The sequence below is a fragment of the Nelumbo nucifera genome, chromosome 1, assembly GCF_055504915.1.
Source record: "Nelumbo nucifera cultivar China Antique chromosome 1, China Antique-T2T, whole genome shotgun sequence".
Lineage (NCBI taxonomy): Eukaryota > Viridiplantae > Streptophyta > Magnoliopsida > Proteales > Nelumbonaceae > Nelumbo > Nelumbo nucifera.
This window is the reverse complement of record NC_142649.1, coordinates 214,272,396-214,296,322: the sequence shown is the minus strand read 5'-3', so window position 1 is coordinate 214,296,322 and position 23,927 is coordinate 214,272,396. Positions and strand designations below refer to the sequence as shown.

General features: G+C 41.9%; 1 protein-coding gene across 2 annotated transcripts; it reads right to left on the bottom strand.

Annotated features, from left to right (window-relative positions):
- Window positions 1–699: 699 nt before the first annotated feature.
- On the bottom strand, window positions 700–10,142 carry LOC104604709 (calcium-transporting ATPase, endoplasmic reticulum-type). Of its 2 annotated transcripts, none has more exons than XM_010269182.3 (8): window positions 9,893–10,142; window positions 7,583–9,131; window positions 7,370–7,491; window positions 4,355–4,633; window positions 3,889–4,272; window positions 3,357–3,466; window positions 2,681–2,909; window positions 700–2,018 (listed from the first exon to the last, which is right to left on the bottom strand). In XM_010269182.3, the coding sequence occupies exons 2-8, from the start codon at window positions 9,048–9,050 to the stop codon at window positions 1,449–1,451; spliced, it is 3,162 nt and encodes a 1,053-aa protein (XP_010267484.2). In that variant the 5' UTR covers window positions 9,051–9,131; window positions 9,893–10,142; the 3' UTR covers window positions 700–1,448. The 2 variants fall into 2 exon arrangements, with proteins under 2 accessions (XP_010267484.2, XP_088752276.1); XM_088896150.1 differs by lacking the exon at window positions 9,893–10,142 and adding an exon at window positions 9,697–9,797.
- Window positions 10,143–23,927: the final 13,785 nt, after the last annotated feature.

Below are 23,927 nucleotides of genomic sequence, written 5' to 3'. Positions count from 1 at the left end.
ATCGATCTTAGAAACTTTGGTTGTTTTTTGATATATTTTTTTAAATACTTTTGTGCTTTGGGCAGAAAAAAAAAGAAACTGTTTCAGAGTGTGATAATGTGTATTTTCCAAAGCAAAAACACTTCCACAATAAAAAAACAAGAAACAAGGATACGATGTTTCGTGCTTTGATTGCGTGGATATTGTACTCCACCACAAAAATCTGAAATTACAGTCCCCATAGTCTACTAATAGCCCCTTCCTATAAATCATATCTTACCCGTGAATTTAGCATTGATGCACGTATCGAGATTCATCCCACCAGTAAGGTGAGGTTAGGAATTCTGAGGTAGGCTAAACAGTCATTTTCCCTTAATTTCATAGTTGACACATGACATAAAAATTCATGACAAAAATATTCCACGTGATATTTATTCGTACAAAATATCATAATCATAGTCATTTTTAATAATTATTTTATGAACCGTACCACGTGGTACGGCTGATTTGATGCTGAAGGCAGCTTAAAAGGGATGTAACTTGGACTTTTTCATGCCAAGTTGCCAACTATGGTAAAGCAAATACATTTTTGTGTTGATTGTGGCACAGTAGAAGCACCAAACATACTTCATGCTTCTTTTTTTCAAGTCATAAAAAACAAAAACACAAAAGCTTATCCAAACAAAACTTTAGGTAATAAATTGTAAAAAGTCAATTGCATGAGGAATTCCAAAATCAAAATACTCATTTGATTTTTTTTGTTGTTAGATATTAACAACGTAACCCTATGTTTTTAGAGTATAATGTTATTCAAACATTCTAGTTCTTTTGACCATATAAGAGCTGTGGTAACTACAATAACATAGTTACATTAGAAAATGATAATTATAACAACCAACAGGATTTGTTTTTGCCAGCAAAACAACACCAAACAAGCAGCAAATAGAAGCCATGAAGATCGCTTCTCAGGAATTTCATGCCATCTAATGAGATATAATATGACTGAGATGTAAGGTGAGGCTGAGGCTGGCTCTCCCTGTCCGGCTGTCCCTGGTGGAGCTGACCAACTCTGGCTGGTTATTGCAAAGCTACGTTAAATGCAATATTGCATGCTACTGCTACAGGTTCAACTTTCAACTTTGGCGCGCGTTCCTTCCATCCAATTCCAACCAAACACAGCTCTAGAGAAACCCAACCTCACCCCTTGCGTTGCCCACCTGGCATCAGCACTGCATTCTGATGCTTTATTGCTTTTTCAGGGAGGCAGCAGGCATCTATGATATAGTGAAATACATACATTTCCATTTCTTCCAGTTCATCATATATAGACAAACACAAGTGTTGCTTCTTCCTACGCAGTACTATCTAAAAGGAAACCCAGCTGTTAAAGAATATGTATAAACTAGAAAATAAAAATATATGCACCTTTTAATTGTCCTGACAAGGAGTGATGCCCAAGCTTGAAACTATCAATCTTTCTTATTATTATTCTTATAGGATCTCCATCTCCGATTCCTCCCGGCAAATTTGAGAATCTCATCGACGAGCACCACGGGCGAGGAGACCAAGATTACCAGTAACCACTCGTTCAGACTTAGTGGGACAATGCCAAAGACGTTGGCAAGGAATGGCACATAGAGTATAAACAAATGGAGTCCAAATGATACTGACATTGCTACCAAGAGCCAAGGGTTCCTCCAAGGTGGAATCCTGACCAAGCTGTTATCTTCCGACAAGGTGTTGAAAGAATTGAACAACTCGATCGCCACCAATACGGATAAAGACAGAGTCATTGCCTTCACTTTACCGGTAGAGAAGTAGTCGCAGGGATTTGAGAGAGTGATCACACGCCCACCACTGACAGTGAATGGGGCCACACTAAAATTTGACCACGAGGGGCAGTTCCCCCAATTGCGGAGCTCAGACAAGCTGACTAGCGTGTGTCCATCACTGACCAGATCGATGCCCAGAAAGGAAGACTGGGTGTACCACAAAATAAATATGCCAACAGTTGCAATCCCAACGTATGAACCGATTACCTGCCAACGTTGAAACGGTAATTAGAATGGTGACCATGACAAAAGAATTTTAACATCCTATATATATATATATTCTTCTGGATGCATGCATGCATGGTGTATGTATAAGCCACCACATGGATGCATGACAAATAACTTGTATTAGCTTCGACCCAAAAACGGCCATTACCAATGTTAGTCTCAGCTGTCTGGGGTCTTTGGGAAGGGTGGAGTGGATAAGATTTTACATTATACCAAATAATGTCCCCTGAATTAGCTTCGACCAGCTAGTGCTAATTATTTCAATCAATTGCTACAATTAAATAGTGAACAAAACCATGCAAGTAGCAGCAAGGAAGATCATCTGTCACAAGGTTAATATCATATATTCAAAGGTCACTGTTGGTCATGGGAAATAAATATAAGAGGCCAGCCATCAATGTGATGATTCCTAGATCTAAGAGTATGCAAATATTTTATGGTAAAAAATCTGGAATTTAGGTGGAATTTGATAATATTGCTAGGAAAACATTTTTCTTGCATTTCTCCCCAAGAAAGAAATATAATAGAAACATTCCCAGAAGCATTGCCAAACACAGTCTACATAACCCAGTACTGTTAAAAACGTATTTCCATATTTTATGCTAATTTTTTTTTTTAAGAATCAAGTACCCAGTACTCACCATATAACGAAAAAGAACCCAAGAATTGATAAGTGCATCATTACTCTTGCGGGGTGGTTTCCGCATGATATCAACATCTGCAGGGTTAAAACCAAGAGCTGTTGCAGGTGGGCCATCAGTGACTAAATTGACCCAAAGCAGCTGTACTGGTATCAAACATTCTGGTATGCCCAGTGCAGCTGTCAAGAAGATCGAGATGACTTCTCCAATATTAGATGATATCATATACCTGCATGGCAAGGAAGCAACTTTTTGTAACTAATTGGAAACAAACAAAGGACCAGGTTTGGAGGTGTCTTTAGGAGTTGTAATGTTTCTATGATGGCTCTTTTTATCGGGACCTATTGGACTTGGTTATGCCACAGTTTTAATTACAAGGTTAAAGATTGGGAAGTTCCCTTAATTACACGAATATTATGGTAGGGGGTAATTCAAAAGTGCTGGTGGATGGGTTAAGGAATAATGCCTTAAGAACTTGGAATTATGTATACCTTATGAGGGAAGTTAGAAAATTGGCTACTGAATTAAATGCAATATTCCATTTTACATATGTGCAAATACCATGGCAAGGAAAGTGGTAAATAAGAAGCAATTGTTTGTGGAAGTAGTTGGTAGCAAGGGCTAAGCCTACAAAAAGGGGTGCTTGGAGATTCATTCTTGCATGTCAGCAGCATACCTGATGAAAGCTTTCATATTATTATAAATTGAGCGACCCTCAGCAACAGCAGAAACAATGGTATTGAAGTTGTCATCTGCAAGAACCATGTCTGACGCTTCCTTTGCGACCTGAAATGTCAAGCATGGGATGCAACAAAACAAGGTTTCAATATGTCTTAATCTTTGAGAGATCATGCTGAAGAATCCTTTGAATTCATTCTTTTCCAGATCATAACAGTATGCTGAACAATCATTTTATACTATTAAAGATGTTGAAAGACCAGACTTGTTCAGGCATGATTGATGAACATCTGAGTACTCATTTGGAATCCATAAGGACACTCATGTTGTATTGATGACATGGAATGGTAATAGATATCACTTTGAGTCTAGACCATTATGATGTTTCAGGTTGGATTTGACTTTAACAGTAGATCTTCCAAGTAAAGACCCGTCAAAAGATGGTTCCATCTCCCAGTATGTCAGGCAACTGTCCCCTTTGTAAAAGGGTGAGGTATTTCAGAAAAATTACAAATGGTTAGACATGTTACCTCAGTTCCAGTGATGCCCATTGCGACTCCAATATCAGCTAACTTCAGTGCAGGTGCATCATTCACACCATCACCAGTCATTGCAACAATCTCACCCCTTTCCTTCAGCATCCTTACAATTTCTTGTTTGTGCTTGGGCTCAGCGCGAGAAAAAACCAACCCTCCAGGTTTTAACAAAATCTCGTTCTGTTTTGCAGAGGAAAGAGACATGAACTCCTTACCTGTAAAGCTTCTTCCTCTAAGGTCCTCACCACTAGGAAATAGTCGAATTTCCCGACAAACAGCCTCAGCTGTTGATTTATTATCTCCAGTGATCACCAGAATCTTAATGCCAGCTTCTCTACAATCTTCAATTGCTTTGTATACTTCATCACGAGGAGGATCCTGTTCCAATCAGAAAATAGAATCAACATTTACAATATTGCCACTGGCAACTAATCCAGACTAATGTTCTGGGAGCACTCACTCTGAGACCAACAACCCCTACAAAAACTAGGTTACTTTCAATGGAGTAGTAGTTAACAGGATCAAGCAGCTTCTTGTGAGCAGGATGGCTCTCTGCATAGTAGTCTGAGAACTCTCCTAAGTCATCCTTATATGCCAAACCCAAGCAACGCAATCCCTTTGAACTCATTTCTATTAGTCGCAACAGTAATAGCTGCCTACATGGATCATCAATTTGAACAATTGATCCATCTGCTAGCTGCACATGTGTACTGCGTTCCAGAACATTCTCAACAGCACCCTGCAAGTCCAAACCATTAATTTTATAGTTCAAAAATTGTCCCTGATCAAATCAGTAATCATTAATTATAGTGGAACTTCTCATATCAAACAAAACAGGCTTGTTTCTCTACAGAATGAGACTGCATGTTAATATGCAAAAATTTCAGCCTTAGAACCCTAGGCAATACAAATTTTTGTAACAGGACCAACATTTAACTAACCAAATGATTTTATGCAGATAAACCGTCCTAAAAAGTCGGAGATCTTAATTTTAACATAGTTTCAATTACATGTAACACAAATGACATCCTTGTTCAGAGACATCAACTCTACCTGGTCATACTGGTAGTGTTATGAGTGTGTCCATAGTCCATATCTTACCACAACAATACAGTTGAATCTTATCCCAATCATTTAGGTGAAAAAGCAACTTAGATGAATTTACCATTAGAAAATTTCACATCTATGCTACCAACAAAGACAACAATTATTTCATTGTGCACTGTTGCATGGGCTAATAGAAAAAAAAGTAACTCAAACCACAATGCCATTTCATCCTCATCATAAGTCCTGGTCCTGGTCCATATGGCAGTTCGATATGCATACTTGCATATTCTGGTCATAATTCTAACTCATTAAGCATATAAAATCATGGTTGCTTGAGTACAATATGCTCCACCTCAATAAGAACAGTATTTATTCCATTAGGATAGGAATAAATAGATCCCACACCCATTTAAGGAGGAAATTGCAAATACCCTATGGCCAGAAAAGTAAATGGCTTCCTGATAACATGGCATTTTGAATATAAATGAAACTAGATTGATGCATGTGCTGATTGGCAAATATCTATACCATAAAATGCAGATACTTGTCTGTTTTTGTGCAGACAATAAAACTTAAATTTTAGTATCGTCATAGCATATCGGTTTTTTCTTTTTTAAATCCTTTTATCTTGCACACATGCATAGCAAATACTCCTACACTAGTGAGGAAAAAAAGAACAATAGAAATGTGCACGGCCATCAGACAACAGGCAGTGAAAGACATTAAAGGGTTCAATAAAGGAAATTTTGAGTTACTGCACTTGAAGAAAGATAGATTCCCTACTTGCTCTTATCTTAAGCTAATTCCAGGGAAATTTGGACTTCTCAAAGTGCTAAAGAATAACTGAAATTTTTATACCATTTACCTGCACCAAGACTTACAGGTAGGCTATATCTGATATTCTAGAAGGTTTGGTGGTTAGATGGGGAAGATGTAAATCCAATTGCATCACAAGTTGGCCAGCTTCCTACAAGGCCATTGGGCATTATCAGAGATCTGTTATATGTCAGAGTAAGTGTGCTCAAGGAGAGACAATTAGTTTAGCCCACATTCAGAGAAATGATTGGGTAAGGAAGCTAGCAAGAATATCCAGATGGATGAAAAGGAGTTGAACAAATTATTAACTAAGGGTGGTTGATGCAGAGTACCCCTGTTTGACCAAAAATCTTCTCTGTGTCACAGATTTAGTATGTTATCTGTATTTTTCAGCAGTATTTCAGTGACCAAAATAAATATCATTCCAAAAGTGAGAGCTTTTAAGTAGTCATTAAGTCTTAAGAGTACTTTGTTATTTGGGGTTGTTTTGGTAATTAGATTAGTAGTGGATAGTAAGGATCTATCGCTAAAGCAAGGTTTGGTATGGTTGAGTTTTGGCCCTGCAGAGCATTGTTTGACATTTTCCAAGAAGGAATCACCATCTTCTGTTTGTCCCTCTTGCAGGCAGACAAGTAGCCCTAGATTTTGTCTTAGAATGTTTTCTCATCTACTTTCTATTTTATTAACAAAGCTTGGGCTGACTCTAGCCTTTTGATTATCATTTCTTTACAGGGACCTGCCCTGTACCTTGGGGGTGAGTGAGAAATTGCCAAATTGCGCACATATCATTTTTATGCTTTCAAAGCTAAAATAAAGACAGTGATGATGTCCAATTTTGGTTAATGGAAAAGATAAACTCTGTCATATGGCTTAGAGGGGTTAGATCCATTGACTCGTTTATGGATACCACTTTGACAAACCGGATCATTGGTTTAATTTGGTACATAACTTGGATGGGCAAGATTAATCCGTGGCTCTAGGAGAACAATTTGATGGCCTTGGTTTTGGGTTGATTTGGTATATTAGTTGGACCACCTAGATTAGTTGAATTCTTGGAATCACTTGGATGATTGAGATAACCAATTTAGCAGACCACTTTCACAGCTTAGATCTTTGGGTTGATTGGTGCCTCACTTGGATGGATTAGATTATTGAAGTTTTGGTACATTACTTGGATGGCTGACACTAATTAACTAAGTTTCGGAAGCCATTTTGATGGTCCAGACATTCAATTTATCTGGTAGATTATTTGTGATGCACCACAATGTCGTTAAAAAATCAAGTACAGTTTTATGTTCATTAGCATATGAAACTTCAAAGGCAAGCAGTTGGTGTTCTTAGTTTCATTTCAGGGAGCTCCAGTTATATAAAGGCATTTACAAGAATTGGGTGGTGAAGCAAAAGAAGACACTTGCACATTTGTAGAAAGCTCTGCTACACATGAACAAGCAGTAAAGAAATCTAACTAATTTACTTCCACTTATTTAACTAACAACAATTTCATCCAAGAACTAATAACACAGGCAAAATGACTTATATGGAAGTATAGGATCTAAGATATTGATATTTTGAGGTTCTTAATATAATGAGCAAATAGATCATAAATGATCACCTTGACAAGAAGTCGGTTTTGTCCAGTTGGCTCCCGGACAATAACACTCATTGACTTACGAATGCGATCGAATTCCAACGTTGCAATCCTCTTCGATCTTTTTGCCCACCATTCACAACAACCTAGACTATGCAGAGATAAATAAGAGCTTGAAACTGCATTATTTCCATCTTAGAACAGACATGAAACAAAAATGGCAGGTTACTGCCTTACCTAGTTTGACAGTGCTGCGGTCAATCAAATAGTCTGCCACAAGCTGTGTGTTTCTTATCCTGTTACTTGCCTTAGCATCTGGAACCCCCATCTTTTCAACCAAAACTTTGAGAGCTGCCTCAGTGGGCAAACCTGTGGCTCGGAAGAGGCGACCAGTGCAAAAGATCCCAGCATCATTGCAGACTGCACATATTTCTGCCATGGTTTGCAAGTTAGCATCCATATTGTAGCAAGTCCAGTCCACAATGCTCCCATCCTTAGGGTTGTAAGTTGTGCCTTCAACACGAAAAACTCGAGATGCTGTTGTCTTCCCTCCCAATGTGAAGAATTCAGTTACCGACATCTGATTGGTTGTGAGGGTCCCAGTCTTATCTGAACAAATTACAGTAGTACATCCTAATGTCTCCACACTTGGAAGCTTTCTTACAATTGCATTCTTTTGTGCCATTTTTCTGGTACCCAAGGCCAAACAAGTTGTAATTACGGCAGGAAGCCCCTCTGGAATTGCAGCAACTGCGAGGGCAACAGCTATCTTGAAGTAGTAGGTGCATTTCTCAAAAGAGAACCGGAAATTCTTTGGCCAACCATCCACGAGGTCCCAGGTTAGGAAGTATCTATAGTTGATCACCCATACAACAAGGCAAACAAGCCCAATTGCAGTTGTCAGCCTTCCACCAAATTCATCGAGCTTCTTCTTCAGAGGGGTATCATTCTCTTCTAGTGATGCTTCATGTATTTGTGTCTGGATCTTCCCAATCTCGGTACGCATCCCTGTGCTAACAACAATACAAATGCAGCTCCCGTTTACAACCGTTGTACCCGCAAAAACCATAGATTCTTTAGCCTGCAATTCGCAGTCATCCATAAAGATGGGGTTCACACCTTTGAGGACAGGCATTGCCTCTCCTGTCAGTGAGCTCTGCTCAACTCTCAGCGTTGAGGTCTTCAGGGCTGCAACTCTCATGTCAGCAGGAACCTTATCTCCAACCCGTAGTTCCACAATATCACCTGGGACAAGCTCTCGTGCCGGGAGGTCTGGAACATAGTAACCATCCCTAAGAACCTTGGCAGACTCAGATTGCATCTCTTTAAGGGCTTCCAGAGCCTTTTCAGCATTAGTCTCCTGCCAAACCCCAACTACGGCATTAAGCACAAGAATCATGACAATTACAAAAGGCTCCACATAGGTCTCAAAGCCCGTCTCTCCGAATTCGTGCCCATGCAAGTAAGCAAGAACAAGTGAGATAAAGGCTGCAACCAGTAGAATCTTGACAAGCATGTCATCAAACTGTTCCAAGAGAAGGCACCATAGAGGCTTCCCCTTTTCTTTCTCAAGCTCGTTCCAGCCATACCTCTCTCGCCGCTTCTCAACCTCGTAGGAGCTCAGGCCCTTTTCTAGTTTAACACTGTATTCCTTGAGGCACCGCTCGACCGACCAAGACCAGGCAGGAAATGGTTTTTCTTCCATTGTAATGTCTTGTAATTCAGTTCTTATTCAAAACAGTATTTGTAAACAAATCGTCTCAAGAGTAAAGACCATCTGGACCTCCTACAAAGAAGTTCAAAGGAGAGGCAAATTATAAAAAATAATAATCATAAACTAAAATAGTAAATCTCTTGGGTAGGGGTGGGGGAGATGAAACGTGTGCAGTCAACCGATGGCGATGGTATGAATTATCAATTATGAAATGAAAACCTTACAACTTCCGGATGGAATGCAGAAATAACAGTTGCAAAGATGGGGTGATGTTACCTAGATTTTTCAATAGCAATTTTGTTCAAGAACTAAAAGATAAAATGTTGTATCTCTTTGTATATATATATATATTACAAGAAATTCGAGTTTAAGAACATCAAAGTGCTGCTTTCAAGACTTCAAAGAAAACATAAAGGAAGAAAGGAATAAGGGAACTGGCCAATAACTCTTGAATGTGTTATTAAGTTTTTATTGTTGTAACTTAACCGGATCCAACGATACTTGAACAGCATATCAGGAAAGCGGAGAAAATCTGAAACCAGTCTCTGTCTCTCTACTTCGGAAGTAAAAGTGTAAAACGAATTTTTTGAAGGGCGAAGTTGTGCAAAAGCACAAAATGAAATTAAAAGACCCATACCAGTAGTGAGTAGTGACTACACAGTGGTGGGGGGGAATTAGGAATAACACACAGACGATGAGATCTTCAGTGAACTTGTCAGTACTAAAAGCACAAAGCGAACATTCAAAGCATAATATTAAAGAAAGAAAGCATATGGAATAGTAAACATTAAAGTCGAAAAAGAAATAAAGTGAAACGCAAATTGACTACTTACTAAGAGAGAGAGAGAGAGAGAGAGCGCTTGAGGAGAATCTGTAGTTCGACGACTGGGAATTTTCGAGGGGAGGAATAGGGAGGTTATGTATTTATATTTTGGAAGTAAATTCGAATGATTGGGCGAGAAAATTGGATTTTCATGGGCTCTGGTTCGTACTGCGTTGGTAAGTTGCAGCGGCCGCTTCTTCGTCTCGCCTTCGCTCTCAAGCAGTTAGTTCCGTAGCCCGTGCAGGAAGTTTTTAACGGACGAAGAAGCCTGTGGACATTACAATTTTATCCCCGCCACTGCCACTCAGCATATGCTGATCCTCAATCCGAAGAACCAACCATTAAGGTTTAAACCTCTTTGGGCGCGGAATGGCAACGGGGCGGGGCCGGGGCTAAAAATCCCGTCCCCAATTCCGAATTCAAATTCTCCGCCCCGAATCGCGACGGGGATAAAAATCCTAACACCATGGGAAACGGGAATCCTCGACTTTGCCCCCACCCCGCCCCCATCGGGATGGAGTCTATGGGACATATGGAGAATATCTCATTCTCCTATATAGTATTATATAGGGGGAGATGTTCCTAATTCATTGGGGTAGTGTGTTGTAGGTAGACGTGGGTAGATTTGTCATAGGTAGGAGATCCGGATTCTTGCTGAGTCTGGATCTCCTATCCACAAAAACTCTGCTCATATCTATTCACATAACATCGCAATCACACATGGAAGATCCGGATTCCAAATTGTCATCTCCGTAGGGTGATGACAAATAAGTATTAATAAAATACTAACCTTAGAAATTAACCTTAGACAAATAAGTATTAATAAAATAAAATATAGACTAACAAAAATTAAAATATTAGTTAATGTTAAATAATAAAATATTATAATTATTTAAAAATTAACAATAAAAATTAAATTAATAAATTAATAAATAATAAATAGCATATTATAAATTAATGGGTTGATTTATTAATTAAATATTATTTAGTATTTAACTAATTAATAATATTAATGGGGCTGGTTTTCCTATTATTTTCTCTTTAACAACTAAAAAATAGAATTTGAAAAAATTTCACCCATTTTCTGTGCTCCATCCCATACAATTCCATCCTTTTCCATCCCATCAAAATCTTCTCCTCAATGTAGAGGTGTCAATTGAACTAGATTAGGTCCAACTTGATCCAGTTCTATGTGAGTACATTACAAATAGTCTAGGTCCAATCCAATCTAATGAATATTTTGCACAATTTTGGACCAGTCCAATTCAATGTTTGGACCATCTAACCTGTACAAATTTGTTTTAATTTAGATTAGTTCTAATCCAAACCTTGTCCATTGACATCTATATTCTTATCTTCTATCAATAGATTAGATATTGACTTAATCCAATTCAATCTAATATAAATTCGTTACCGATAGACTAGGTCCAATCCAATCCAATAAATATTTTGGACTATTAAATCTGGATTGGTCCAATTCAATATGTCTTGTTGGTCTGTCCAAATTAATTTTGATTTGGGTAGTGTCCAATCTACCTTAAATCAAATGCACTCTCGGTGAGAAGAGAGGAAGATAACTAGAGTACGTCATTGGGCATGTGTGGCTTGGTTTTGTTCTCTCTTATATCTTCATTTGAAATAAGTCTTTGTTCTTTTGTTCTATATTTCTCTATTTTCACTGAAATAAGTATTTGCTCTCGATTTTCAGGCATCTGGTGCAAACCACATTAAGCAGTAAAGAGTCGTGCATGAAAAGCTAACTATTTTATATTGATTTATTCAAAGAGAACCCTTTTTCTATAAAAAAAGGGGTTATGATACTTGAAAGACATTATATCTAAAAAAACGTGTGAATCAATCAATCGATATTATAAACATGTTAATCAATCAAATGGTATTTATATATCAAAATTCAAAGATGGATTTGGATTCATCAAAACTCTTCCAGTATTATGTCTTTCCGACATTATAAATTTTTCAAAAGATGTTTAAAAAGATAATACAAATTTTTGAAAAAAAAAGCCTTAAAACATCTTCATTTTCCTTAGAAAGTTATTTGGAAAAGTACCGACAGGCCTAATGAAGATTTCTGATTTTTACCACAAAACTATAAACACTCAAAAAGTCAAAATCCATACCCGCCTATAAATTAACATCAATTCCAAGCTGACACTTATCCAAAATGTACTTTGAGCTTCGGAACCATCATTCTTGTAAAGTTATTTGGTATACAAGTGAAAGTTGGGAGGTATTTCAAACTTCTGAGACAGTCTCAGGTAGCGAAGTGTCACATCCCATAGTTAGGGGGTGGGTGTTTAGAGTTTAACCGTTAAATTAATAGAGAGACTGACTTCTTTATCATTCCCAAAATTGTTGTTCATGTCAACGCGGTTTTGGTTTTATTATTTTTTTTGGGTATTCCCAAAAAAGTCTCTAACTCAAAATATAAATAAAAAAAACATATAATGTGCTTGCTTCACCACGTTCAAATCAATATAAAAGATTAGGCTTGAAAAAAAAAAAAACCAATTTGAAAGATTATTTGCTTTGCACGCATGGTGTGTGTGGTGATATGTCAACCCACCAAGTTCATTGTTTATGTGTGGTCATAATTATAGGAAGGTTCCTGCCCACCAGCACACTCCAATTCCAACTCCTGTATGTATATATGTTTCTTTTTTAGATATGGATAATTAGTCATTTGTAATTAGAATCTTTTCACGTGTTTATCATAGCTGGCAAGCCATTATCTTGAATTTTTGAGCCAATGATGAATGTAGGATGCTCATGATTTGCTCGATGAAGAGCACACCCCAGTACTGAATCCTCACTCATCTCAATTGTATACTGGGAATATCTTCCAATGGACCCATGGCCTTTGCTTTGGCAATCCCGTAGAGTTCGCCCCACAGTATATTCCAATTGTATACTGGAATATCTTTCAATGACAATTACGGGAGATTTTTCAATGCATGTTAAGAAATATGTTCTATGAAATTTAGATGTAAACTCAGAGCTGCGAGTCTTTTAAGAATTTGATAGGAGATCAACTTCTATCAGGATAAATTTGTGCCCACACCATTCTAACAGTCTTTTACAACTTTGCATTAGAAAAATTTCCTAAAAAAGTAAAGAAATATTCTCACTGTAAAGCAGTAAGAGCTGCTCGAATGGGCTTTGATTTAATTTGATCCAATACTACATATCTCACCATAAGATTAGACACGTCATGGCTATGTATGAGATGTGTATTGTGAAATCATGTTGGTAGGGGGTTGGAAACTTGGAACGAACGTGATTGTTTTGGCAGGTGATCCGGAGTGTCAGCGCTCGGCTGAACCGTCAGGTAGCGACGAAAGATGTACGATATGCTTTGAATGTTGGCCTCCATCCCAAAGCACCAAGTACCAAATATGTTATTGTTGTTATCAAACTTTGCAAGTGTTGCTGAGTTTCGAATCTTCTAAAGTTGCAATCGTACGTAATAGTGGACCAATCACAATGCACCATGTGAGTATCATCTCCTCTCTTCCCAAACAGGTGACAAGTGACAACCCCACCACAACCAGGAGCCAGGGGGCCACCAAACCAAAAGGAAAGGCTCCCATTCCAATTCCACCTTCATTTTGCCATCATGTCATGTGTATGAAAGCGTATGAAGTTGAAGGCTGCCATCACCGAGATAGGCTTCCATCAAGGCAAACCCCCTGTGCCCACATCGTTCAAACAGCCTTTCTCAACTCCCAACTCTATATTGCGAATACCTCTCTTGAAGAGAGATAAATACACAGATATATTTTTAACACAAGGCAGTAAAAGCTGTTGGAACCCGACTGAAGCCGAACTGGTTCTGAATGACACACACTCTGGGGTCTGGAGTGTGGTGATGATGGTAGGATTGAATGGACTCCATCGATCTGGACCTCATTAGCCAAATGGCGTTACCTGAATGGCGAATGGCTTTGTCCTTCATCATGTAGAAGCTTCCTCATCAAGTACAAGTAAGTACACAAGGAGAAGGGGACACAACGATATTGCTGTGATCATCACTCATGATCAGATCAGTGTGTTCTGGCACGCTACTTAGCGTTCTGTCAAGTAAATTAAAACCGGCCTTAACGAGAGACAGCTTTTATATCGTTCTTCCTAGCTAGCTGCGCTGGCATGCATGGATCCATCTCAATTAGTCCTCTATCGATACCACCATGAACACGACTTAAGAAGAAGTTTCAGTATGACGACGTTCCCATTCCAATGCCCAACTTCCCCGGCCCCCCTACATCTGTACGTAGAATTTCAGATTTTCAGTTGCCTTGCCTATTCCTTGGATTAATTTGATGTACTGCTAATATCCTATATTATTGTACTGCTGATATATATATATATATATATATCCCTCCCCTCAACAATGGAAACTGCCGTTTTTGCAAGAAAAACTCCAAATAAATCAAATATTACATGACTTCACCATTAAGTTATAATGAATTTATATTTGATGTTTCACTCGTTCAGATGTTTCCAACAATTGTACTTGTAAAACTTGTGTAAGGGGAGATCAAGGAAATGAGCTCATTTTTAAAATCCTTAAATGGGCGACGTTCACGTCCGGTCATGGTTTTTGAACAGTCGTTGATCCGGACGGTTCAACCATTCAGCCCAGAAACCGTCCAGGCAACCTATCTGTTTCACTTCAAATCCCTTCCTTTGTTAAAATCATTGACTTGGGTCATGTTACACCCGAACAATAATTTTTTTGCCATTAGCTTTCTCTTGTAGGGATGCCAATGAGTCATGTTCAATATGGGTTTGCCTTCACGCTAACCTAACCTCGAACGTTCCAACCTCAACTTAACCGGCTGTCCCCCAAAACTTATTTTTTTCAAACCTGGCCAACCATATATGGTTGAACCCTACCAACTGGATCCACCTACAAGAATTCGGCTGAGCTATACATCTACATGTTACAACGCAGGCTGCACTTCCATCCGCAAAAAATAAAAGAAAAGGTTTAAGTTTATTCATGGTTTTTGAACTGCTATTGAATCGGACAGCCAGATAGGACTCTTCTTAATCCTATTTGCAGATTAGATAAGCTTTTGGGCTCATCCTAATCTCAGATCCGCCCCTTAATAATGACTGATCAAATCAGCCCAGTTCGAAATGGGCTTTAGGCCCAATAAGGTTATGTGCTCAAAAGTCTTCCAAACAGCTGCCCAGTTGGGCTTCTTTGTATAGCATGGGACCCAAGCATTGATCTACACACCAGCCACGTGTTCGGCCCAACCTCTGTTACAAGGCCTAGCCGAATTCACTGGTGAGCCCAGTGAACCCCTTGAGCCCATCATATGGACCCTATGGACCCAACACTTACACTAAGTGGTCCCTGGGCCAAGCCATCTTATAAAAACCCGAGGACTGTGGGCAGGTGCAAGATTAGCCTATCAGGTATCAGCCCAAATGGCCTTACACTTAACCTCTCAGCCCATAATGATAAAGCACTGTCCGATAAGAGAGGACCTCTCCCTTGGCTGCAAGGAACAGTGCTGCACTCTCTACTCACATGGATCCCGGGAATTAAAACCATTTGCAAACATTTTTGAAACCATACTTAAATATATATCATATATATAAATTTTGCAAAACAAAATTCCAACGATTGAAATCAACTATCGGCAGTTTGGTTTCCAATAGAGAGAGTGCATCCCCAATCATTAACTTTGTCTGACAAAGGGGCTGATCCCGTCATTATGATCACCCACTCAAATGAATTCTCAGAAGTTTCCTGAACTGGACCTCGGAGTTGTTTCCATGTCTGACCTCACTCCTGAGATGGCGAAGGCGGCCAACGAAGAACCCGGCTCCTTTGAAGAGGAAAGCGACGATGTAGTCTTTGAGGCGGGGCCGTCAGGTCGAGAGGACGCGGAGGAGGATCGCATGGAGACTGATCTGCCTGGTAGTTTGGACGCATGATTCTTGCCTCTTTTCTTGGACCTTTATGATGTACACCCCGAGCCTCCGAGCTCGGTTCATAGTGAAAGTTTCTCTTTTTTTTTTTTGTACTCAAAACTTCACATTAATGAAATACAAATAATTTGGCTATCTCTATGCAAAAAAATTTCTAAGTATAAATAACTCCCGAACTGGCGAACTAAACCAAAAATAGGAGTAGATTTTTTCTAAGTGTTGGTTATGCCGAGCTGTCGAGCTAACGAGTTGGACTACTAATAGGGATAACTTCGCATTGTTGTGCGCCAACCCCAAATAGGAGTAGTTTTTCTTTCTAAGTGTCTGTTACCCCGAACTGTCGAGCTAACAAGCTGGACTACGAGTATGGATAACTTCGCACCGGTGTATGCCGAGGTGGGCGAACATTGTAGGGTATATACCCGACCTGTCTGCACATGGGTTACTCGCTTAGGTGTCGGTTATCCCTTAATTCCGAGCCATCGGGCCTGACTTCAAATGGGATCAACCTGTTGCTATATGTCGAGGAGGGTTAGACATAGTAGGGTTTGTACCCGAACTATCTATGCCTTAGGCATGAGAACTGGTTTGCCTATGCCGAAGAGGCGACTATGACTTATCATAGTGCCAAGGTCTTATGTCAGCTCGACATCATAGCCCTTAGGCTTCTGGGAGTGACTCGCAGTCCTCTCTCTAGTTCGGTGATCACAAGTAGTACCTTCTTAGGTTGCCAATGTTCCATGCTCGAGGTACTTGCTTCCCTTCCAGAGTCTCGAGCTCATACGTACCTTCCCCGAACACCCATCTTACTCGGTACAAACCTTCCCAATTTGGTCCAAGCTTACCAATGCCAGGCTCAGGTACCATAACCTTCCGAAGAATTAGGTCACCGACGCGAAAGTGTCACTTTCTGATCTGGGCGTTATAGTATCGAGCTACTCTCTGTTGGTAGGCTGCAGTCCGAATGTACGCCAAGTCTCGTACCTCTTCCACCAGGTCTAGGTTGGTACGGAGCTCATCATCATTCGTCTCTTCGTCATAGGCCTCCAAGCGTAGTGTAGGCACCTCGATTTCTGCTGGGATCACTGCTTCTGTGCCGTAAGTGAGGTTGAAAGGAGTCTCACTTGTGGCAGTCTTGATGGTAGTCCGGTAGACCCAGAGTACATTGGGTAGTTCGTCTACCCACAACCCCTTGGCTCGAACTAAGCGAGTTTTCAATCCGCGAAGTATGGCTCTGTTAGTGACATATGCTTGCCCGTTCGCCTGGGGGTGTGCCACCGAGGTGAAATTTTGTTGAATTCCCATTTTGGCACACCAATTCTGAAACTTAATATCCTCGAACTGCTTCCCATTATCGGAGATGATTACCTGTGGTAGCCCAAAGCGACATACTATATTCTTCCAAAAGAAATTTTGTATGTTGTGGGTTGTGATTGTTGCTAGAAGGTTCAACTTCCACCCACTTCATAAAGTAGTCTACTGCTACGACCAAAAACTTCCTCTATCCTTTCACTAGCGGGAATAGGCCAAGGATGTCGATTCCCCACTACGCGAAGGGTCATGGGCTAATAAGGTATTTTAGATCGGCAGCAGGTCGGTGGTGGATGTTGGCGTGCATCTAACACTTATACAGTAGTAGCCTTGACACTTGCCACCCCACAAGCCTTCATGGGTGTCGCGGAGTACGTACTCAACCTCTGAGGGTCGTAAGCAGCGCAAGTAAGGGAGCGTAAAGGACATTCAGTACAATTATTCATCTATAAGGACGCACTTAGCTGACTGGCACTCTACCCTTTGGGCCGCGTTGTGTTCTACAGGGAGGGTCCCGTGAAATAGGTAACTCGCGAGTGGGTCGATCCAGTTCGGTTCCGCTTGTGCTACGGGAGTGACCTCTACAGGGAGCGTCGGCCTCAGCGTTCTCGGACCTCGGGATCTGTCTAATGAAGTAGGAAATGAAGCTGCGTAGGATCTCCCTAACTTTGGCCAAGTAAGCAACCATAGTGGGGTCGCGGGCTTCATACTCACCAATGACTTGGTTGACTACGAGCTGTGAGTCGCTGCATATGATGAGGTGCTTTGCCTTCATTTCCCCTGCTAGGGTGAGCTCGGCGACCAACATGGGGGATCCTGCACCGCTTCCTTATTAGTTGGACGAACCGTCAACATGGGGGATCCTCATCCCAAGTCGGACCTGCTCTGACCGAGACCGGTGCCACACTAGTTGAAGCTTCCATCATGTGTTCGAGCTCGGTCAGCTCGGGGAGTTGTGGTACTGAATGTACATTTTGCCAAAAAATCGGCCAAGGCTTGGGCTTTGATTGCCGTTCGAGGTTCATACTGGATGTCGTACTCACTTAGTTCGATAGCTCACTTCGTCAATCTACCAGACACATCGAGCTTGAGCAGAATCTGTCTCAGAGGCTTGTTGGTGAGGACGACGATGGTGTGGGCTTGGAAGTATGGACAAAGCATGCGAGCTGCTATGATTAGCGCGTATGCTAGTTTCTCGATCTTCGAGTACCTGGTTTTTGCGTCCTACAAAACTTTGCTAACATAGTAGATGAGTCGTTGGACCCAATCTATCTCTTTGATTAGTACCGAGCTGACCACCTCGTCACTTGCGGAGAGGTACAACTTTAATACATCCCCTTCCTCAGGTCGGGTCAGAATTGGGGTGCTAGCTAAGTATCTTTTCAGCTCGTCGAAGGCGAGCTGGCATTTTGCAGTCCACTCGAAGTCTTTACTCTTTTTTATGGCTTTAAAAAATGGTAGGCAGCGATCTACCAACTTGGACATAAAGCAACTCAGGGCGGCTATTCGGCCAGTCAGCCTCTGAACCTCTTTTATTTTGTGAGGTGGTCTCATATCTAAAATGGCCTTTTTTTTCGGGTTGGCTTCGATGCCACGTCGGTTGACTATATAGCCTAGAAATTTACCCGAGGTGACCCTGAAGACACACTTGTTGGGATTTAATTTCATATTATATTTTCGTAAAATTTGAAAAACACTTTGTAAATCATCTAACAAAAAATTTGAACATTGGGTCTTCACGACTATGTCATCAACATAGCATTCGATTTTATTATCGATTAACGGCTCAAAAATTTTATTTACAAGGCATTGAAAGGTTGCTCTGGCATTTATTAGTGTAAAGGGCATGACCTTGTAGCAATACAACACGAGCTCAGTTATAAAGGCAGTTTTTTCTTCGTCGGCGAGGTCCATCCTAATCTGGTTGTAACAGAATAGGCATTGAGGAAGCTCAGCAACTCTTGCCCTGAGGTTGCGTCCACTAGGCGGTCGATCTTGGACAACGGGAAGTAGTCTTTCAGACAGGCACTATTCAGGTCGGTGTAATCGACGCACATGTGCCACTTGCCGTTGGCCTTTTTTACCAGAACCAGGTTAGCTACCCAGCTCGGGTAATGAACTTCCCTGATGAAGTTTGCCGCTAGGAGCTTCCCGACCTCTTCATCGACTACCCTCCAACGTTCTGGGGCGAGGTTGCAATTCTTTTGTCTAACTGGCCTGGCTAAGGGGTCGGTATTTAATTTATGAGTTAGAATTTTGGAGTCTATTTCGGGCATCTCTGCCGTAGACCAAGCAAATATGTCTAAGTTTTTTAGTAAGAAGCTTACCAGCTGAGAGCGAAGTGGCTCATCGATCGAAGCATCGATCTGGAGAGTCTTGGCCGGGTCATCAGTTGAGACCGGGATGTGGATCGTATCCTCTGTTGGGGCAGCTCGCTCGTCGGCATACTCCGTTGGTTGCTCGAGCTTGACATCTGTCGCTAGCTTTGTCTTCCCCTTGAGGGAAACTATGTAACACTTGCGAGATTCGAGCTGGTCACCTCGCACGACTCCTACTCCGTAGTCTGTTGAGAACTTCATCACCAGATAATAGGTGGATACTACCGCATGTAGGACGTGCGTAATGGGTCAACCTATTATGGTGTTATAGGGAGAGGGAGTCGCAACCACCAAAAATGCGTGCTCAAACATCGCGATATTTGGCCATGTGCCGACCTCAACGGGTACTGTCACTCGTTTGAGAGGTCTGACCTCCTCACCGCTAAAGCCTACCAGGGGAGTGTCTGCCGGCTTTAGGTCACTTTTTCGCAGTTGCAGCTTGTCGAAAGTGTCCTTGAACAATATGTCTACCGAGCTACCCGAGTCCACCAGGATACGCTTGACTTCGAAGTCGTTGAGCCTCAGTTTTATCACTAGAGTGTCGTCATGAGGATATTGGATCCCACGCGCATCATCCTCCGTGAAGTAGATTGGTTCTTCAAGCCGAGGTCGCTTTGGCGGGTTCTCCTCTTCATTTTGTAGCTCACGGACCAAGGTTCGTCCGGCTGCCGATGTACACCCTGTGATGATGGACCCACCAGTAATCATATTGATTACCCCGCGGATCGGTCTCTACTCAAACAACTGCCGTGGCGGCTGCTCATTCTATCTGCCGGTCTCGGGGGCATTCCTTCTTTGGTTCCTCTATTGGTCTGCTTGCCGATCTACCTGGCTTCTCTCTTCTCGCTATACAAAGTTTTTTAAGTGTCCACGGCAAATGAGCTCCTCGATCTCGTCGCGGAGATTCCTGTAGTTCTCCGTGCTGTGCCCATGGTCTATATGGAAATGACAGTAGACGTTCCGGTTCCTTGTTGCAGCATCTCCCCTCAACTTTGGAGGCCACTTGATGAAGGAGGAGTCCATGATGGCCATTAGGATTTCTCCTCGCTTAGCGTTGAGCGGTGTGTACTTCGTCCTTTCAATAGGTGGGGTCCTAGAGTGCCAACTTGACTTGTGAGCTCGCGAAGGAGATCGGCTTCTGGATTTGTTTCTTCCCCTACTTGGGAACTTGCTCTTTCCTGTTTTGTGTCCACTATTACCTGTGTCGTCATTGTCGCTTTTTATTTTCTCTGTCAAGTTGTCAGTCTTCTGGTTAATTTTCTCTTCAATGTCGATGAACTGATCGGCTAGCTTGAGGAATTCAGTGATGTCTTTTGGTTTATTGGCCACCACATGCCATTTAAACTCCCTGTGAGTTATTTCTTTCTTAGTTGTCGTGAGTCTTACCGTCGGGTCTAAGTCTGGGATCTACAGGGAAGTGTCATTGAAGCACTTGATGTAACTTCTAATAGACTCTCCTTCTCTCTGAACCACGCTGAGGAGGCTTTCCTGTGACCTCGGACACTTCTTGCTGGCAATGAAGTGCGAGGTAAACAAATCTGTGAACTGCGACCAACTCTTGATCGATTCCAACGCGAGGTTTCGGTACCAGTCCGAACTACCCCTTTAAAAGTGGTGGAGAAGGCCATGCACATACAATACTCGTCAGCCCCAGTTAGGTGCATCTGGGACTGGAAGGAGTCCAAATGATCATTAGGATCGAAGGACCCGTCGTACTTGTCCAAGGGAGGCATCTTGAAATCTTTGGGCAATGGGGTCGCCAAGAGCTCGGGAGATAGGGGAGATGACGTGGAAAGTAGGGGAGGAGCGGCCTTTGTAGCCACCGAGCTCGCTTCTTCCTTACCTTCAGCTTGCCCTTCTTGTTGGTTCGGTCTCGCTGGCTGGCTGTTCTGAGCTGAAGTACGACGTGCCTTGCAACATCTCTGCTGTTGCCTCTTTTCCGGCTCGGCATTGGTGCTGCTGATTTCAGTGTGTTCTAGCACTGTTCTGCTGCGAGGTAGCTCCTAGTTCCTTGTGGGATTCTAGGGCTGGCTATCATGGACAGAGAGGCCCTGTCTTGAGTTCGCGCCCCAATCCCCAAACTTGTTACCTACAAGCAAACCGTCGTTTTCTTGCTGCGAACGCTGAGGAGGATTGGCCCTGTTAGGCTGAGTATCCCTGGACCTATTTTATGAGGTTCCCTTGTGAAGCAGGTGGAGTAATCTGACCGTCTCTCCTCCCACGGGGTGAGACCAAACTCCTGGGAGGAACTGGGACTTTGGAAGACTCTTCGCATTGGTGGGGAGATCGGATGATGTCCTGGTTCATGCGAGGTCAGTTCTGATTCTATTGGGCCCCTGGGTGCTGAGGTGGAACCGGCTGTTGGTTCTACGACAGTGGAGGAAACTGCTGCTGGTATTGCTGGTAGAAGAGGTACTGCTGGAATTGCTGAACCTGCTGCATTTGGACCTGGATGGCCCGAACACGTGCACCAGGTCGTTAAATTGGGACTGTCCAATTCTAGGGGGAACCACAGAAGGCTCAGAAAATGTTGCGCCTACCACTGGGGGAAGTGGGGCGTTCACCTGTGTGCTGCTCAGTGGCATGATCAACGTTGGAACCCCAGCCGCAGTAAGCAGGATGGTGAACTGGCCGATGCACACTGAAGGGAGTTGGGGTTGTCCCCCGGAGACGTTCATCTCGCTGCTTTGTCCGGCGTGACTGGAAGATGCCATTGATGTAGAAGAAGGTTGATAACTTGTAAGAGGGATGACTTTTCGGTCGTTTCCCATAAACGACGCCAATTGATCATGCACGATCTGACTACTCCCTGTTGGAGGATGATCTAGCTTCCAATCGAGCAGCGAGCTAGGTGAATCTGCAAGACAGTGGATCAGAGAACCCGAGGTGGCTAACCTGGCGAGGTCGCTCTGATGCTTAAGTTAGTATATTGTGGTGCGAGCTGAAAGCTTTGAGAGCTAGAGAGCTAAAGATCTAGAGAGTAGAAAAATCACGCATACCTTGTGTCATTGGGGTTGGTGCCTTTATATAGTTGAACTCTCGCGGGTTTTGCGGATCAGTTCTGGGATCTTCGTCCTAAGGGGATCCATTTTCGCTTTAATTGGGGAGTAACGTATCAATTAATAAAGATTATCAATTCCGCTCGATCTGGGCAGGGAGAAGATTAGGCCTGTCATTACACGGCGTGATCCCGTGAGGTTTGGAGTCTACTGGAGAAACTTCTGGAGTCGTTACGTGGCGGTTCAGGTCGGTAGCCCCGGGCTGATACTTCGGTTCTTTAGTGCCGAACTGGATTGAATGCCGAGGTGATTCTGTGCCGAGGTGACTCTATGCCGAGGTGACCGAACACCCAAGCTCAAACGTTGCGAACTAGGCTTGCTAGGCTGAGCTGTAATCCCTTAGTCAGGTCATGTCCACGTGTCCCAATCTCGCTAGGTCGCGTCAAATCACCCTTCATCAACGATGACTCATGGGAAGCAGGAATGCCTTGTCTAGTATTAGTTGGTGTGTACAAAGAATTGGCTAATTGTGGTAAATGTATCTTGTTCAGATTTCCTGCTAACATTTTCCTCCTCTCCTCTCTACTAACCCAGTCAAATCAGGCCACTTGTCCCTGTTTGTCCAACCTCCCAACAAATGTCCAACAAAGTTAATCCTCTGTTAACTTTATTTTTGACACATCTTATTTCCTACCGTATCTTGTAATATTTTATTTATAAAAATAAAAACTAGGAAAAGTAAAACGAACACAAGAAATAAGAAGAAGGGAAAAAACAAACTATTTTTGTAGAAGTGTGCGATGCTTGCTAATACTATTGAATGCACTTGCAAAGAAGTCAATGTTAGACAGTGTATGCCCTTAGCTCCAATCAGAATGATGTACTTTATGACATTTAATGTAAATGAATAAAGTACATATTTGATTCATGTTATCATGGTGTGTTTTTATGTAATACCCTTAAACTGAACACATATGAGACTCGTGTTAGTTTAAAATCTTCACAGTCGTTGGATAGATCTAGGGAGATTTATCCTGCCAAGGCTGACACTAGTGTGTCGTCAAGTTGGTTGGGGTGGCTTGTCTCAGCTGTCAAGATGAGACCTGAGGTACATGTAGTGTGGATTTTCTTGAAACCCTGAATTGGACCAGAATTCCAGTTATTGCCCTGGACCTTGGAGATAGATGGGCAAAATTTGAATGTTACACCTGACCCCTAGACTCGATTATGATACTATGTGTCGAATTGGGCTGTCTTTGATATGCCAATCAGTGAAATCCTTAGATGGGGTCAAAACCTGGGTATGTCGGGATAATCCGAGAATTCATCCGAGTGGGTGATCATAGTGTTAGGATCAGCCCCTTTGTCAGACAAAGTGAATGATCGGGGATGC